Source organism: Myodes glareolus, chromosome 17 (genome assembly GCF_982192425.1).
Source record: "Myodes glareolus chromosome 17, mMyoGla1.1, whole genome shotgun sequence".
Taxonomy (NCBI): Eukaryota; Metazoa; Chordata; class Mammalia; order Rodentia; family Cricetidae; genus Myodes; species Myodes glareolus.
Genome location: NC_142042.1, coordinates 54,184,697 through 54,203,903, shown reverse-complemented (window position 1 = coordinate 54,203,903; position 19,207 = coordinate 54,184,697). Strand labels below are relative to the sequence as shown.

Sequence of the window (19,207 nt, the reverse complement as noted above, 5' to 3'; positions counted from 1 at the left end):
TGACACAAGCTAAGCATCTCCTTTTCTTTTTCTGCTCTTAAGAGTGAGCTATAATTAATCAGAAAGCACTAAGTATGACTTGATATTATCTTGAAGTTTATATTTATGCTAACGCCATGATGCTAAATTATGTTCTGCTAATGTTCTCTTTGTACACATAGGATCTTATGGCCACAAGAGAACCTTAACTGTGGTCTGTAACCTAGGAGCTCAGCACTAAGATAGTTCGTGTGAAAGAAGATTGTTGATCAAAGTCTTTGTGATAGATTTTCTTTTTGTCTCATAGTAACCATTCTAGAGTTTCTTAGATGAAATAGTTTGTGCAATTTATAAAACAGTGGAGGAAAGTTTAAACCTGTCTTCATTTATTTCACGCTTTATTATTCTTCTTGCCCAGGCTTTTTACTTTTCTATCTGTGTTACTGACACATAGGAATCTCAATGTATTATTATGTTCAGTGCTTTGTATGGATTAAAAAGCTACAACCTTAGTTGGTTGTCTATAACAATGTCATCATCTCCTCAGCTAAAACTCTTAGTTTAGAAAGTTCCCAAATGATATATTAATACTCACTGATAAAGCTTCCTAGATTTTCCCCATGTTATGGTCCTTAACTTAAGGTAACCAGCATTCTTTTCCATGATATCAACTTTTCCTTTATTCCACATGTGAGCGACTGTCTCTGTTCACTCATCTCCATCCTGTTGTCATAATGGCCAGGATTTTATTCCATTGTACAGATGTGCATTACTTTCATCCACTCATCCACCGATTCAAATGTAGATTTCTCTGATTCCTAGCCACTGTGAGTATGATACTGTATGTATGGCAGTGCAGATGCTTCCTCGATATATGAATATGATTGCTAGGTCACATAGCCATATAGTTGTTGATTTCTACTTCAGAGAGTTCCTCATGGCAGATAGTGATATTTTTCACTACTTTTCAGATGTTCTATAATTTTTATTAATTCTGAATATTTTGATAGAGTCTGGGAACATTTCTATATATAAGATTGTGTCACCTGTAAATAGTGACATTATGAATTCTGTTCCACTTTGCACATCTTTTGCCTGATTGTCATGACTAAGAATTCCAGAAGTATGTTGACTTAAGGTAGTTGAAGTGAACATCTCTTTATTTTTTTTCTTTTAGGAGCAAGTTTTTAGCTTTTCCCCATGAAACACGCAGCCTATTAGATTATCATGAATAGCTTTTGTTTCATTGGAATGCGTTTCTGCTATACTTAGCTGGCTCACTACTTTCAGTTCATCATGGGATATTGAACTTTTTTTTTTTTTAATGTTTTAAAAGTGAACATATGGACTTTTTGCTTGTTACTTTAACAGGGAGTATCCTGTTTATTGAGTTGTATATTGGACAATTTTTGCCTTCCTGTGATGAATCCTAACTGAAGATTCTCAAAGGCATTGTTAGTTCAGTTTGCAGTATTTTATTTGAGGATTTTTACATATGCTTACCATGGTTTTCCTCCTTGTGTTGTCAGGGTTATGCTGTCATTTTGAGAGTGTTTGAAAGATCACTTCCTTTTCTACTTTTTGGTAACTTGAGCATAATTAGTATTATTTCTGTATTTGCTCACTTGAACCACATAGTGGAGCCATCTAGTGCCAGGCCTTTTTTTTTCTTTTCTTTTTTTTTGGGAAGGAAACTATTGCTTATTCAAATGTCTTTTGTTCTTATTCATTCTTTCTGATACCAAGAAGTGGGCATTTATTCTAAGTTACCAAATTTGACAAATAGGCCTTCTAATTTCTGTGATAATGGCAATGTCTCCCTTTATAACTTTGATTTTATTTGAATCTGCTCTGGTTTGCTTAATCTAAGTGAAATTTTGTTGTTTTTTTTTTACATTTTTGAGACGATGGCTATTAATTGTTACTATAATCATTACATATTTTACATTTGTTTTATTTATTTTCTCATCTTTATTATTTCATTTCTTTTACTGATTTTTTTCTTTTTGTGATACACACACACACACACACACACACACACACACACACCCCATGATAATAGTTTAATAAATTTAGAGATGCTATAGAACAATCTTTGTACAGTATAAATATGTATTGGTATCAATGTTAGTAAAAAGCTGATTGGCTAGTAGCTAGGTAGGATTTTTGGAGCAGAGAGAATGCTGGAAAGGAGGGTGGAGTTGGGAATGTCACCAGGAGATGCAGAGGGAGGAAGATATACTGGAGGATAGGTAAAGCCACAAGTCACATGACATATTAATAGAAATGGGTTAATTTAAGTTGTAAGAGCTAGTTAGTAATAACACTGAGCTATTGGTCAAGCTTCATTTATAATTTAAAAAGGAAAAAAAAAGAAAGTGCCCCCACTGAAGAGGGTGGTGTGATAAAAGATCTGTTTTTACATTGCCATAATCTTGCATTAATTGAATAATGTATGCCAAAAGAAAGCATAAAATACTTCTCAAATGCTATATAACTGATTTTGATTAGTAAATTGTAATAACCTCTCTGTAAGAAAAGTATGATTATTAGTTAATTTCTCAATCACTGTGTATAATGGTTAAATTTCCAAATTATCTGAGTGAACCAATATTAGAGGGACCAAACCCTGAAAAATCATGTTAGCATATGTCAACAAATTTTTATATACTTTTGTTTCACTAATGTGATTTACGGAATAGTTTTATGTATGCATTTTAATTTAACCTTAATGTATATACATACGTGCTGTATTACAAGTAAGGATTAAATGATTTTTTAAAAATATTTGTCTGTGTTTTCTCGTAGTTGAGCAGTCCTGAGAGTAGTTTGACACCACCTCTTTCAACTAACCTCCATCTAGAGAGTGAGCTGGATACATTAGCAGGCCTGGAGAACCACGTGAAAACAGAACCTGCAGATGTGAATGAAAGCTGCAGACAGTCGGGACTCGGTAGCCTGGTTAATGGGAAGTCTCCAGTGCGAAACCTCATGCACAGGTCGGCAAGGATTGGAGGAGACGGCAACAGCAAAGATGATGACCCAAATGAAGACTGGTGTGCGGTCTGCCAGAATGGAGGGGATCTGTTATGCTGTGAAAAATGTCCGAAGGTCTTTCATCTTACTTGTCATGTTCCAACCCTTCTCAGCTTTCCAAGGTACCAGGAAAAGAATTGATTTGTAATCCTGTTATTCTCAAATCTAAATGTCTAGCAGAAAGTTGTTCAGGCTTTTCTCAAAAAAATCCATTTTAAAGATGGAACTTTTTCACTGCAAAAACCAGCAGATAATGAGGCTGAGAATATGTAGGCCAGTGGTGGAGCATGTGCCTTGCATACATAAGACCCCCTGGGGGCTGGAGAAATGGCTCAGTGGTTAAGAGCATTGCCTGCTCTTCCAAAGGTCTTGAGTTCAATTCCCAGCAACCACATGGTGACTCACAACCATCTGTAATGAGGTCTGGTGCCCTCTTCTGGCTTGCAGACATACACACAGACAGAATATTGTATATATAATTAATAAATAGATAGATAGATAGATAGATAAATAGATAAATAACAGAAAAGAAAAAATTTGCCTGTGTTTGCATAATGATTAAGTGACAATGGATATTGTACAAGTTAAGAGATTTAACAAATACATAAACTTCTTTTCTCTACAAAATTGGAAATTAAGGAAACTAGAAACTTACAGCTAAGGACTTGTCTTCTCCAGAATAGTCTTTGTTGTGATTCATGGAGTAATTGACTTTTTCCTTGTGCAGTGGGGACTGGATATGCACATTTTGCAGAGATATTGGGAAGCCAGAAGTTGAATACGATTGTGATAATATGCAACACAGTAAGAAGGGGAAAACCGCACAGGGCTTAAGCCCGGTGGACCAAAGGGTAAGTGTCGAAGCTGACTTGTTAATAGTGATTTTGTGGTTGCTAGCCTATGTATGTAGGTGCTCCCTCTCTCACCCATGCAGTGTACAATCCCTACCCTTGGGTATTGTGCACATTACCTGGTATGTTTTGTATCATTTGGTGTACCAAGATTTTTTAAAGGTAGCAGTCTGTGACTGACTAGACTGCCCTGGCTGGGCTTGAATTTGCAGTAGCTCTCCTTTGTGAGTGCTCAGATTACAGGTTTATACCATCCGGTCAGACTTTACACTTAGTATATTTCAACTAAAATCCTGATTTCTGATCCTCTCCCTCCAAAATGATAGCAAGTGCCAGGCACATAATTCCTCTCTCAGTGTTCCCAATCACTAAATGGGAATACTCTTCACCTCTATTGTTGGAACCAGAAACCTAGGAGATAAAAAGTTAATTGTGATTATAATGCCATTTTGCTTTAGCTCCCCACTATTACCACTCTAACGCATTCATAATTTCTTATGTGGACTGTAGCACAGATAAAAAAAACCAAAGAGACAGATGTTGGGGTTCAAGCTAAAAGGTGAGAGAAGCAAAGCAGCCAACCACTAAAAAGGTCTTTTTCTCTGCTAGCTCTTCAGACTGAAGAGACAGTTCCTGTCTCATCCCGTCTTATATTCTTCTCTAGTACTGTTATTAAAAGCATGCACTATACTGCCTGGCCTCTATGAATGTAGTGTGGCTGCTGGGATTAAAGGTGTGTGCCACCACTGCCTGGCCTGTATGGCTAACTAGTAGACCAGCTTTTTACTCTGATCTTCAGGCAAGCTTTATTTGTTAGATCATAAACAAAATGTCACTATATTTCACCTTTTTTTGTTGGGGAACAGATGTAGCATGAATAATAAAAACCCAGAGACCGATAATTGAGGTTCAAGCTGAAAGATCAGAGACGCAAAGCAATTAACCACCAGATAGCTCTTACCTCAATGAAATCCTCAGACTGAAGAGAGAGACAGTTCCTATCTCAGTGGACTATTGTAATAATTTTGTGATAATTTTCTTGTTTCTTCTTTTGCCCTTTTAATCTGTTTTTCTGTATTTAAGTAATGTTCTTTTTCCTTTTTTTAAAAAAGTAAATTTATCACTTCATTGTTTTATTATTCTTTAATATTTTCCCATGTTAAAAATGACACTCAAAGTCTTTTATTTCAAATTTTTGCTGATCTCATCTCAACCTGATTTCTAGTGACCAAATAATGTAGTTCTGTGGTCATTACAATTAAATTTGGCTCTAATCTAATACTTGAATATCTAATACTTAGAAAATCCTTCTGTGAAGAGAAGGAATGTGTTTAGGATATAGAAACTAATGCTAGACAAAGTTTAAGTAATTATAAAACTACTAATATAACACATCTTTGTATAATAGTTTATCTTATAAATCTTGTAAGTCAGCAGAGGTACGAGAGTGGTCACACATTTTAGGTCAAGACTGGTCTACATAGAAGTTCTAAATCAGCCAGAGCTACATAGTAAAACTATTTCTCAAAAAGGATAAAAGTACGAATGAAAAGAGAAGATTTTTTTAAAATTGGATTGAAGAGAGTTTTTGTTCATTTTGAACTTAGTGGAGTCTTTGATAAACAGGAATACTTGATTTTGCTTACCTTAGAGAATTGCACTCGGTACCAATGGTGAAAATTTTTTTACTCATTTACTGTAAGTTGTTTTTATGACTCATATTTCTATAGATATGATTAATAGATAAATTGCCTTAGTTCTATTTAGGATATACTTAGCTAAAGTAGAATAGAACATAGTTTCAAAATTTAATGGAAATCAAAATTTTTTTGTGATCTATTATATAGAAGACACTGTTCAGTTTGTTGTGATAATATTTTGTAGCTATGTTCTCCAAAATATCTTGCCAGACCCCCCAAAAAATTTTTGTCTCTTTTTTCTTTTGGGGATCAGAAATGTGAACGTCTCCTGCTTTACCTCTATTGCCATGAATTAAGTATTGAATTCCAGGAGCCTGTTCCTGTTTCGGTGAGTTACAAGTTAAATGCTTAGTATTATCCTGGTAAAGAAATCTAATACAGATTTTATCCTGGTAAAGCAATCTAACACCGAATATGGGATGTGGCTTAGACAGATCTTCTTCAGTAAGTTGCTTAACTACTCTGTGACTCAATAGCTTCTGATAACTCCTCCAAATTTTAGAACTCAATTGATAAGTTGTGTATATTTGTAGGGCATAATATGATGTTTTGATCTACATACAAATTGAAAGAGTTAATCAAGCTAACATACCCATTATTACCTTAACTTTTTTGTGATGAGAATGGAATGTCAAAACTCCTTTAAAGAATTTTGAACTATGCAGTGTATCATTAATAGGATTTACATGTAAGTCAGGCAGTAGATAATAGAACTTTTACACCAGCCTAACTGAAGTTTTCTGTTCTTTGGGCAATGTCTTCTTTTCTTTCCTTTTCTCTCATTCTAGACTCTAATCACCTTTTTCCTTTTTCGGGGTGGTGTGGGGGGACAGGGGACATTGAGACCAGCCATCCTGGAATTTGTAGAGATCTTTCTCTGCCCCCCACCCCCACTGCTGGGATTAAATGCTTTGTAAACACCTTTTTAAAAAATAAAACAAATATTTTAAAAATTAGAATTAAAAATATATTATTTTGTTAAATTTATTTTTATGTATATGGATGTTTTGTCTGCATGTGTATTTGTACAGTATGTGCATGCCTGGTGCTTGGGGAAACCAGAATTGGATCCCTTAGGACTATAGTTAGCAACAGTTGTGAGCTGTTGTGATCCTGGGAATGGAACTCAGGTCCTCTGGAAGAGTAACCAGTGTTCTTAACTACTGAGCCATCTCTCCAGCTTCTAAAATACTGTTTTTACAATTTAAAAAAATTATGTATATGAGATCCACTGGCCTCTGCCTCTGGAGTGGTGGGATTAAAGATGTGTGCCACTATTATACTGAACTTTATTGAAATATTCAGAAGATTATATAAAGCAATCAGTATAAAATGTGTATATAAATAGTATATAACATTGCTAAGGGTCTATTGTTTAATTAATATGTATGTGTATTGGTTTGGGAAATTGAATCTGGACTTCATGTTAGGCAAATTTTCCACTACTGAACTATGTCCTCATTCAAAAATTAGAACCTTATTAGAGCTAAATGGATATAAGATTCTTTTATTAAAATTACAGTTTGTTAGATGGGTTTATTTGTTGCTAGTGCTTGGGTAGCTAGTAATACCCAAGGGTAGGAAGATAGCAGTTTTGAGGCCAGCCTGGCCTTATGCAAGACACTGTACTTTGTCTTTTAAAACACTAAAAATAAAAAACATTGTGTGTATGTTGCTCTGATAGAAACTTTTTTATTCCTATGTTCTCCTTTTAAGGTTGACATAAGGAAAATAATTTTGATGAGAAGAACATTGAACGGGGGGCAAACAGCTTGTTCTTTTAGCTCCTTCTTCTCTTCCTCTTCTATTTTTCTTCTCCCTACAGGTTCCTGCCTCTAACTCTAGAGAGCTAGAATTACAAGTGTGAACTACCACATTCCGTGTCAGCTAACTTTATAACCGAGAACACTATTTTCTGCCTTTTGTTTCTAATTGTATAGTAGAAATACTAATTTTATTTACGAGTCTGTGTCTGCTATGTTCCAGTGTTGCTCATAGAGAAAATAAATGTATAAATGCTTCTTGAATAAAAGTATATGGATGAATTTTTCACAGTGACTTTGCCATTTGAAAGTCCTCTTGATGCAAATAGTTAAGGTTGAGAAAAGACACCTGCAAAACTTTGCTTGTTAATGGTTTTTTGTTGATTCTACTGGAGACTTGGAATAAAGACTTTAAAATACTTCAATTTAAAAAACAGGCTAGAGATTCTCACTGCCTTAGTAGTATAATAAAATGTGCTGTGTGCACTTGTTAGCTACTTGTTGAATGTCACCATGTTAACAGACTGTTAAATAGTAGTTGACCTGTTTACTAAATAGGCTAAGAAATGAATTTTAAAAGCACAAAAGATTTAACAAATGGAAAGTGTCTTGTACAGGTACTAATCATCAATTCTAAAAAGCCCTTTTATTTTAAGTTCCAGGGTTTCACAATAGAAAATAATTCTCTAGTCTTTTCATGGCGTATTCAGGTAGTTTTTTGCTCACTATGGTACTGCTACCAATGTGGTAGATGCCCTGGAGGCCAGCATGAACTGCATAGTAGACTGTCTCAAAACAGTAGCCAAAATCTTAAAGCAGCCTTACTGTGTACACTTATATATCATGGGTAGAAAACTTGTGGCCAGAGGTGGAATCAGAACACTAATGCAAACCTACTTTCCAGTATTTCTGAAATTCTTTGTGAAGTGAGGATGTCTTCTGCAACACTGTACATTAATATACTTAAATTTTTTTTCCTTTCTCCTTTAAAAATTTTAAATAAGTACCAAATGAGCTGGATATGACTAAGTTTTGAAGTAGGCAATTTCTGCAGGTGGCTTTGTCTCATTCATATTTATTAATGATAGGACCTTTGGAACTTCCAGTAGCCATAGAAACCACATATTTTGCAGTAAAATTTGGTATTCAAGATACGATTGGGCAGAAAACTTGAAATATATTTGCTGTACCTCAAATATAATCAATATTGCTGTACGTTTCAAATTAAATAGTTTGATATTTTGGAGAATTCTGACCTGCCATGATTTATTTTATAGATACCAAACTACTATAAAATTATAAAGAAACCAATGGATTTATCGACGGTGAAAAAGAAGCTTCAGAAAAAACATTCCCAGCACTACCAAATCCCAGATGATTTTGTGGCTGATGTCCGTTTGATCTTCAAGAACTGTGCAAGGTTTAATGAAGTATGTTAGCTTCCAACTTAAAGAGTATTTATTGGCTTGTTAGTTTTCCTTTGCCTGGTTATTTGGTTTTTGGGTTTTTTTTTTTCCCTGATGAAAGAATATCCTGTTTTGTTTTTAGGTTTTTTGTTTTGTTTACTTTTATTTGTTTCTTGTTTTTACTTTTTTTAACTTTATAAAAAACAAAGCTTCATTCCATAAAAGTGAAATTTGATTTTATTTTTCGCTCCAGAGAAGAAAGTTTATTATTTACAGTTTAGAGTGTATTCTTAAATATGAGACACTAAGAGTGTTCTTGAATATCCTTTCCAAAGGAAATTGTGGTTGAATATAGAAAGTAGTCGGAAGTAATTTGGTGGGACATGATTATGTATGCCCACATTTGGGCACTTATGGGAAACCTAACAGTGCCATGTTTAGCTCCATCACTGGCCACATAAAACAGAGTGTTAAGAATAAATTGAATACCCATAGTACCACCAATATGTAATCATGAGGGTTTGGTTTCTTCAATGAGACTTTCGTTAACTTTATCTATTTCTTGGAGGCTAAAGATATATTACCCATACCTTAAGAACAAAAATGTAACTGATAATCTCAGTCAAGGGCATACTTTGTTGTCTTTGGAATAAAGTCAAGTTTATTATTGTTATAGAGGATTTTCATTATAGGAGAAGAAAATGGTCTTAGATGAGAATCCAATTCTACCAACAGCTGTCTCTAGAGGCATTCAGGAGGTGCCTTAATACTCAAGCCAAAGTCCCTATGATTTTGCCTCAGAACAAATCAGTAAAATCTTACTTCGTATAAACTCTAGATTTTTTTTGTCTTTTTTTTTAAAAAAAAAGATTATTTTCAAATGGATATATTATTGTATACTATCATTGACAAAAAGACACATTCTGCCTATTTTATTAAGAGTTAATTTGTAGGCCAGGCATGGTGGCACACACCATAATTCTAGTACTTGGGGAGTCAGTGGCAGGCCAATCTTTGCTAGTTCTAGGCCAGCCTGGCCTATATAGAGAGTAGTTCCAGGACAGCCAGGGCTGTGTAGGGAGACCCTGTCTCAAAACAAAACAAAAAATTAATTTGTGATAATGTATTGCCATCCATCACGATAAAATTCTGATTATCTTGTAAAAAGTTTGGCTGATTTAAAAATAGCATTTCTTTTAATATTTGTTTTGCAAATACTTTCGCAAATACGTAGATTGATGTCTTCAGATTAGTTCCTACTAAAATTGACCTCAATAATTTGGAATGAAATTGTTATTGAGGTTTCAAAGTAACTTTATTAACAATTTTGTAAAGAAAGTGTTTCCTTGTTCTATAGAGTTTTAGGTAGCACTTAACCTGGTTTTAGCAATTTGTTCTCCCTAGTATGGCTGACTTTCGTCACCAATCCTATACAGTTTCTTAACTTTAGAAAGGATTATAATTTCCCTTTTTTTTTTTTGACTCTGGTATCCTTTTTAGATGATGAAAGTTGTTCAAGTTTATGCAGACACACAAGAGATTAATTTGAAGGTAAGCTTTTCAGACCATGCAAACTTGGTGAAGGAATATGCATTATCAGTAGGTGACTATTCCTGTCTTTTGCTTGCAGGCTGATTCAGAAGTAGCTCAGGCAGGGAAAGCAGTTGCGTTGTACTTTGAAGATAAACTCTCAGAGATCTACTCAGACAGGACCTTCGCTCCTTTGCCAGAGTTTGAGCAGGAAGAGGATGATGGTGAAGTAACGGAAGACTCTGATGAAGACTTTATACAACCTCGCAGAAAACGCCTAAAGTCAGATGAGAGACCGGTGCATATAAAATAAAATGACGTGGACTTAATCAGTTGTTTTTAAAAAGAAAGAAATAACAGAAGAAGGAAACAAAATAAAACGCCCTTTTATTTAAGTGTTACTGGAATATCCTGTGTACAGTGGGTACCTCCTTAAAGAAGCGGTAGCTTTCATACAGTATTAGATTGAAATAATGGACACAGAAAACATTCTTGTCAAGAAATGGGGAGAGAGCTCTGCAACTTAAAGTAAGAGCAAAGTCAGACATGAAAGAGTTTGAGGATTTGTTACAAATGAAGATGGTTCTCTGTTAGAAACTTAAATGATCATGTGTGTTAATTGGTGCAGGATGCTGAGTTAGGCGAGGCTCATGTTGCAACTGTGTCTCTGCTAGAGTACACAGTTACTCAAACAACTTAAAAGTCTCCTCCTACACAGACACAAATGGGTTGTTTTCTGGTTAAAAATCGAGTAGATCATATTCCACTTGAATGTCACTAAAGATGCATTGAATCATGCCACTGTATTTTCTCTCATTTTGATCTATTGGGCCTTAGTTTTTAAATTGGTTTAAAGACCTCAACTGTAGTTTTATTTTCTACTTAGATGTAGGGTCTAGGAACATAACTATTGATCATCTAGTCAGCTTCAGTGGTGTACTGAAATGAATATGATAACTTCAGTAGTGGATCATACAGATTTATGGAAGTCATTTCCAGAAAACCCTTCTGAACAATTACACGTACTGGTCAAATCATCTGATCATGCAGTTAGTTATTCCCTCAAAAGGCAGAACATTTATTTCAAAATTTTCTGTACATGTAAATTAGATTGAGAAGGTGACAACTGACTCTCACCCAGTCTTTCTTTGTACCAGTTTCCAGTAGACCACTATTGGTAAACAGAAATCTGTCAGCTACCAAATGTGTACAATTTTCTGTATTTCACTTTGTCTTATTTGTAAATAGTGAGCTCAGACTTCTGGCAGATCAGCAACATTTGCTGATCCTGTTTTTTAAGCTAATGTGTATTCTTACTAATGTTCCTATCAAGAATGGATTTGTAATATATGCTGTCTATTTCTAATGTTCACATTCATATTTTGAGGTTCTATCTTATTTTAATAGAGAACAGACTTCTCAAAAAAATCTTCAGAAGCAGCTTATTATTGAAATATCAAAATATTGAAATAAACCCGGTGGGGTTAGATAACTCATCTGTCCACCAAGTGGGACATGTGCATGGACTGGGGGCTTTAAATGACTTAGAAGATACTTGTAAGTAAATCCTGAGAACGAGCCAATCCCCATGTGAATGGTAGTTGGAGTACACCCAGCTTTGCTTACTACCTGATGACAGGAGCAATACCTGAAGCAGATAGACCAACTTGATCTGGTTTATTTTCTCCTCTTCATTGTGATGCTCAAATCAAGTGTACTCTAGACTGTGTGCGCATCTCCGTTGGATTAAAAGTTATAGTCCTACTTCTGTATGGACACAGTAGAATTGCAAAGTGACCAAAGTAGAATCAACAACAGAAGCGTTTCAGGTGTCAGCAGATGTGTGGCAAATCACTTGCCTCTTAAAAAAATCAGTTTAAGCAGTTCAGACTGTAGACATACTCAGAAAACTATTTGACTTAATTGTCGAAGAAGTGAATATTTTTAGTGTGCATTGAATCAAATAAAGTGCTCTAAAGAAATTATTATACAGATTCCTTTGGGTTTTTCTTTTCTTAACAAGGGATATGGGTAAAGAGGAGTATGATTTAGGCCTTCTCATACTGCGTTTAAACAATATTGATCATACTACTGCTTCATCTCTTGGCTTCCTTCTAGCTTTAATTTCCTTATAAATTAAGCTTCATTTAAAAAATGCTCCAAACTGATTTATTATTTTATTGAAGTTTCAAGTTCTGTTTTTTATGAAGGGAAGAAAATTTATTTTTAAGATGTTTTATTTATACCTATTTTTCTCTTTTCTTTGATATTCATGATTCTGATTTGCAAGTAGATGTTTATCTAAGGGCATATTTTTGTCAAGTGGGGGAATAGGGGCCTAACTTCATTTTGTGACACTTCTGAGCCAGTGTTTTGTATTTGCTTTTCATATTAATCCTTTACTAAATTCTTAGTAATAGTTATAAATAAGCTCTGTCAAGTGGGCGCAGATTTTAAGCAAATTTTCCCACTAAAGCCATTCTCATGTTATATGTGAGTTTTGTTTTCCCTTTGCTTGTTTTAATATAAGAACATCAATTTAGAAGCTTCTTTATGGTCAGTGTGTAGTAAGTTCCATTTCTTTTAGCAGAGATACCCCTGCTGCTGAGGGAGGAATTAATTTGTTATCAACAAGCAACTCTTCAGTGATACTCACTTTAACTTTTATAAAGCACTTCTGCACACTAATCATTGTGTTTCCAAGCTGTTTAGCTTTAACATGTATGGTTTAAAAGTATAAAAACTTAAATTCTTACTCAAATTATTTCATATTTCCCTGTTTATATTTTTAAAAGACAAATGTAGAGTGTCTTTTAAGTCCTAGGTGCAGATGCAATAACTCTCAGTTTGTATTCCTTGATAGAGCCTCTGTCCCAGATATGGAGAAGAGTTCACACGTTGATTCCTTTAAATCCTTCAAAGCTCTTGATGAATTTAGGGTTACTTTTCCCCACAGAGAACTAAGAATAAATGTTTCTCAGCCTGTTCTACTGACCTTAATTTACCTGTCTCAGCACTGACTCCACTGCTTAAGTGAGCAAAGGGACTGTTTTATCAGGGGTGGTGTGTGAGGGCTCTAGAGTCTGCTCAGATTATCAACCTTGCTCTGAACAAGCATCAAACTGATACCATGGAGCTATGCTAAAACATTAGCTCACCTGCTGAAATTGCCCTCTTTGGAATCAACAGATTGTGAGTTTTTGTTGTGTCTCCTCCCCCCCCCAACACACACACTTTTGTTTCTTACTCGGAATTTTTAGGTTATTAAAGTCAGTCCTCATTGGTTATAATAGTTTTTGGAATTTTTTAGTTAATCCAAAGACATAATGCTTTAAAGTGTGCAAATTACAGATTTATCAATTACCTCAGCAGGTATCCTGCCATGTAATTATTAGTAAGCCAACAGATTCAGAGGTCTTCCAACTATGCCCTTGGGTTGTGGTTTACCACGATGTAATTAAACAGTTTGCTCTATCCAAAATGGGGAGTGGATTCTATAGGCCTCCCCCCTTAGCCTTTACATCTGGTACCCAGCCTCATTCATATATAGCACATTAGGTACAAAAATTCATTTCTTGTAGCCAGCATTAGGTTGAATCAGTAAGTAGTTTTAATAAAAATTTTAAAAACTTGCTAAGTCCCCAAATTAAGACAGCTTCTTTGGGCTGGGGAGATGGTTGGTAAGTGGAAAGCACTTGTTCCACAAGCATGAGAGTCTGGGTTTGCATCCCTAGCACCTATAAAGTGGTGGCCACAGTAGTGTGCATCTGGAAGCCCAGTGCCGCTACAGCAAAATGGGAGGCAGAAGGTGAGGACTAATACCTAGAGTTGTCCTGACTGCCACACATGCACCCTACACACCTCCATACAACCTGCGAGCTTACACACCTCCTCCACACATGTCCTCACACACAATAGTCAAGCGTACACACCCTTTTTGCCTCTACTAATTATCTGCTGAAGGTGATTAATAAGAGTTCCAAGATGTATTGCAGTTGAATTGTACACCTGACCTGGATTAACTTACTTCTTCCAGTTAATGCTTCCTTGATAAAGCAATAACGCTGCTTTGAGTCTGTTGCCTAATAGCATGTCATAACCCTCTCCTGGATGGTGGTTTTATAGGAAAGTTTGTATGCATATCACCCAATCTATCTTTTAAAGAATTAAGAAATTTAAATGTATGCTGGAAGTAATGACAATATATTGTGGCATTTTATTTTAAAAAATTGGGGAAAGTTGCATATTTTTTTAAAAGTAGCTGTTTGAGTAAAAAAAAATTGATGGTACTTTTTTAAGGAAAAAAATTTATATGCCACAGTTTACATAGACATTTCCAATGTCAGCATTTACTCTTGGGTATAACAGCTTCTTCACTTGGCTAAATGCATGTTTTACTTGGTCAGAAGTGCATCTCTTCCATCTTGGTTACTTCTGTTTCCTTACATGATCCTTTATATATTTTTATTGTATCTAGAAACTAAATTATCTTCAAAAGTAAGTTGGGTATATTTGTTAAAACTACAGAATGTATAGAATCAAGGTTCTCCCTTTTCTAGTGTTCTTTAAAACCTGAAAACGATACTGTGTGACATTCAACAGATCCCAGTGGAGGCACCAAAACGACCTTGAAGTGCCAATACTCCGTTCAGTTGTGGCCTAAATTTCATTCTTAAGAATGAAATGCATGCCTACTCCTGACCTGAGAAATGTAGGCGTTTCCTATGTTTTAGAGCAGTGAAACATGGATATAAGCCTACAACACAGGGTGTGTGCAGTTGGAAAGCCTGTTAATGTTTCTACGTAGAAGTAAGCACACACGAAAGGATTCAAGTCACAGCCTTACTAGTTCTTGCTTCCAGTATTTGAACTGGCCCTCCCCTCATTACTACTATTTTTGCACATAGTTAACTATCCTTCAGAATGATTCTTAAAAAGTGCTGTTTCTGTGGTATTGTATTCTCTAAATGGTCATATTTAATTTTTTAAACAAGGTTACAATTTCTTACTGTTCTGTTCCTGTGTTTTTGCTGCCGTGTAATAAAAGCAAGTTTTTTCTTTTCGTGGTTATTTAATACATTAGCTGCTTGTAAATAATTCTTGTTACAATGCTCTGGAATGTGTTGTAGAAGTTGTATTAGATTAGTTTGAAGCCTTGTTTAAAAGCCGCATTGTTTTGGTTATTTCTATTAAATTAGAAAATTGCAAAAGTTTTCAAATGAATTTCTTTTCTTTTTGAGACTTAATTGCAGTTCACTAGACACAGATGTTTAAAAGATACAGCCCTACCTTCAACTGTGAAGGTTTTAGACTTAGAATAATGTTATGATCAGTATTGGTGCACAAGACCTGTGAGTGAGTCGCATAAGTAGTTTTCAAGAAAGGGAGAGGTGGTGGTGGTTTGGCAAGAGATAAGGATGAATTGGGTTTAGCCATAAGGAAGCCATAGACAGCATGAGTGGTTCAAGATTTAGTGGTGTGAACTCTGCTGGCAAAGTGAATAAGGTGGATGGAAACCCTTCTGGAAGGTCACCCTGGCCTTAAGTATATGTCACCTTTAAACTTAAGTACATGAGTTGCCAAGTAAAAAATCAAACAGGAAGTTGGTATCCTCTGTAGCTGGTCTTTATGTAGTAAAGATGGGTTTTGTTTATTCATTGTGCAGACTTTGATTTGAGCCCCGGTTTTGCCATTTGCTTTTGTGGACTTTTCCTAGTCACGTGGCTGGCTGGTGAGATGATGATGAGTGTATCTGGCGGGTGGGACTTGTCCGTGGGCATCGGGTACATCCTTAATTTCAGTACCCACGGAGAGTTTTAGTTTGGGGCCAACCTGGGCCACATAGTGGGATCCTGTCTCAAAAACAGTTTTTTGAAAGAGAAAAAAAATTCTCTTTTAGAGATGAAAAAGACCTTCCACACTAGATATATTCCAAATTCTTATCTTTTACAAATAATATATTAATTTAGTTGATCTGTTGATTTTGAGAGTTTTTGGATTTTTAGAGACTAAACACAGAAGTAGAAAGATAATGGTAGTTTTTGTCTCTAGTTTTCCAGTTTTCATGTTACACAGCTTCCGATGGTGATAAACACCTTGCCGTTTGCCATTTGTGTATGAGTTTCTCACTTGTAAAGATGTGACTGTTAGTGATCTGGAAAGACAATAATACTTATGTACATTTGTTTCTGACAGTACCCAAAGGAACCTTCTTTATGGTGTGAAATGCCTCAAATGTTGGGTAAGATTGATTTCAAAAAATAACAGCTTTATTTAAAAATATTTAGAGTAATTATAAATATACTGGTGTAGGTAGCGTTTGACCTCAGTCTAAGTATATAGAATAGTAAAATAAAGGGAAAGTGGGGGCAGTTGTGAGACCTTTGGCCTGTATGTTTTAAAAGAACAAAGTCAGTCACTGAAAGAATCGAGTACAGGGTGTGAACTTGGGTGGTTTTTATAATATTTATTATGTATATAATATTCTGTGTGTCTGCCTGCAGCCAGAAGAGGGCATCATCTCATTTCAGATGGTTGTGAGCCACCATGTGGTTACTGGGAATTGAACTCAGGACCTTTAGAAGAGCAGGCAGTGCTCTTAACCACTGAGCCATTTCTCCAGCCCCCCCCCCATGGGTCTTTTGTTGTTGTTGTTTGTTTGTTTGCTTTTTCTGTTTGGTTTTTTTGATTGATTTTGAGTTCTTAAGCTAGGTTTTAACTTCTAGGGGCAAATGATTCTCTGATCTGACTCCTGAGAAGCTGGGACTGCCAGTCTATGTGCTGGATCCAGCTTGGATTGATACTGAATTACTTGACCATGGCCGCTAAAGACATTTGAGGAACGTTTCAGAAAGTTGTGGTATGGACTCTTACATGATCTGGAGTAATGTTTGATTTTCTAAGATGTGACAGAGTATAACTTTTCCCTTTGGAAAGACATGTTAAAATTACTGGAGGTATGATGTCATCGTTTTGCTCATTTTAGTAGTTACGTGGCCATGTATGCAGAAATCATACTTGATGAAGAAGTAGCAGATAACATTTGTGAGTCTCGATGGAAGCCAGGTGAATAATGAATAATGTGGTAGTGGTTCAGGTCCCCTAATGGCCTTGAAAATGTGTATTTTTTTGAGAATATTTATTCTTTGATAATGTCATACATGGATATCTGGATCATACTCAACCCAGTCCCCTCTCCCATTCTCCAAAACTTCACCGTGCGTGCCTCCTTCATTTTTAATTTGTTAAATAACCCACTGATTCCATCTAGTGCTGTGTGCATGTGCTTGGGTGTGGGACCATCCACCAGGGCATGGGTAGCCTTCCAGTGACCTGAAGAAAACTGACTCATCTACCCCCTCCCCAGCAGCCATCAGTTGCCCATAGCTCCTCAAGTAAGTGTGAGTAAATGCTGAGTCCTCCCATCCAGGCTAGAATGTCAGCTGGCTTGCTCTTGTGCAGGTTCCGGTTGCTGGCTGTGAGTTCATGAGTGTGAGCCACAGCACGTCTAGAAGTTAGTATTTCACAGCCCTCCTTCCCATCTGTGCCATTGCCTCACTGCTGCCTGAGCTTTGGAGGAGTTGATACAGATGTCCCATTTGGGACTGAGCACTCACTGTGCGAAGTCATTCTCAGCACTTTTGACCAGCTATGAGCTTTAATTGGTGCCCATTGGGAAAAAGAAGCTGCTCTGGCCAATATTGAACGTAGTACCGAGCTTCAGTATAATCGTAAATATTTAGAAGGTTATTTGGTAACTTGTCCATTTAACAAAACAATAGTAGTAGGTTCCCCTATAGGGCTCATGACCTCTCTCAAGATGGGCCTTTCACCACTTTCATAGTACCTGATGTGAGTTCCCTTCTAAGGAACAAACCCCATGTAAGTTCATCATTGAAGGAAGTCTGGCAGGAGTTTAAGCAGAATCTTGAAGCAAAAACCATGGAGTTCTGCTGGCTCGCTCACAAACTCATACTTAGCTTGCTTTCTTACACAGCCCAGAACCACATGCATAAGGGTTGCTACCACCACCTTTGGCTTGGCTCCCTTCTGCATCAAGGCAATCTACAGATTGATAAAGGCAGTTTCTCTACTAATGCTCAGGCGGACTCTAGACCACAACTAGTCCCCCTAACAGTCGTGCCGCTATTGCACAGTAGGCACATCTTACCTGGCAGGTTGTTACGTAGCATCCAGGGTCTACTGCCAGGTACAAACTTGAAGAGTCCTTGTTTAGCATTCATGGGTCCAAACCTTAGCACCATATGAACTGGGTGTGGTGGTACATGCCTCTGATCCTAGCACTCGGCAAGTAAAGACAGAAGGATCAGAAGTTTAAGGTCATCCCGGCCACTTACGTTTGTTCATAAGACCCTGTTTGAAAAATATTTTAACAGCTTAAGCTCACAGGCTTGCTCACGATTTGTTCAGCTTGGTTTTTTAGACAACACAGGAAAATGCCCAACAAATGTGACTACAGGCCAATCTGGTGAATTTTCTCAACCAACGTTCCTTCCCAGATGACCTGGGCTATGTCAGGTTAAAAAAAAAAAAAAGCAAACAAAAATCCAAAACCAAAAACCTAGCCCAAATGGAAAGCTAGTAAATAGCAAACCTTTGAAAACCATCATTGAGAACAGCTTGGTACTACAATTACCACCCTCCCACCCCCCAGTTGTAGCATGCTTGCTTGCAAGGCACTGCAAAAAGCAACAAACTCAGAACTTGATGTGCACAGTAGCATGGGCACATGTGAAGTCCTAGGTACTGGGGAAGTTAAGGCTGAGGAAGGAAATCTGTTGAGCACAAGGGTTGGTAGTCAGGCTGTGCAACATAGTTAATCCTGTCTTAAACAAAATCAAACCACCAAAAACTCTGTTCTCAGAACTAAAGGGAACCAATGATAAGGAGGTTAACACAGATATAATGACACTGTTGTATCA

The 19,207-nt window shown here is 36.4% G+C and overlaps 1 protein-coding gene across 2 annotated transcripts in view; it reads left to right on the top strand.

Moving 5' to 3' along the window:
• Positions 1-12,250, top strand: part of Trim33 (tripartite motif containing 33) — a 92,436-nt gene extending 80,186 nt beyond the window's left edge. The window contains exons 15-20 of one of the 2 annotated variants that reach the window (XM_048442167.3): positions 2,788-3,137; positions 3,743-3,866; positions 5,820-5,894; positions 8,607-8,759; positions 10,236-10,286; positions 10,366-12,250. In XM_048442167.3, coding sequence (XP_048298124.2) covers positions 2,788-3,137; positions 3,743-3,866; positions 5,820-5,894; positions 8,607-8,759; positions 10,236-10,286; positions 10,366-10,578 — 966 coding nt within the window. In that variant the 3' untranslated portion in view covers positions 10,579-12,250. The remainder of the gene's footprint in view (positions 1-2,787; positions 3,138-3,742; positions 3,867-5,819; positions 5,895-8,606; positions 8,760-10,235; positions 10,287-10,365) is intronic. The other variant, XM_085677900.2, reaches the window with a different exon arrangement.
• The last annotated feature ends 6,957 nt before the right edge of the window (positions 12,251-19,207 follow it).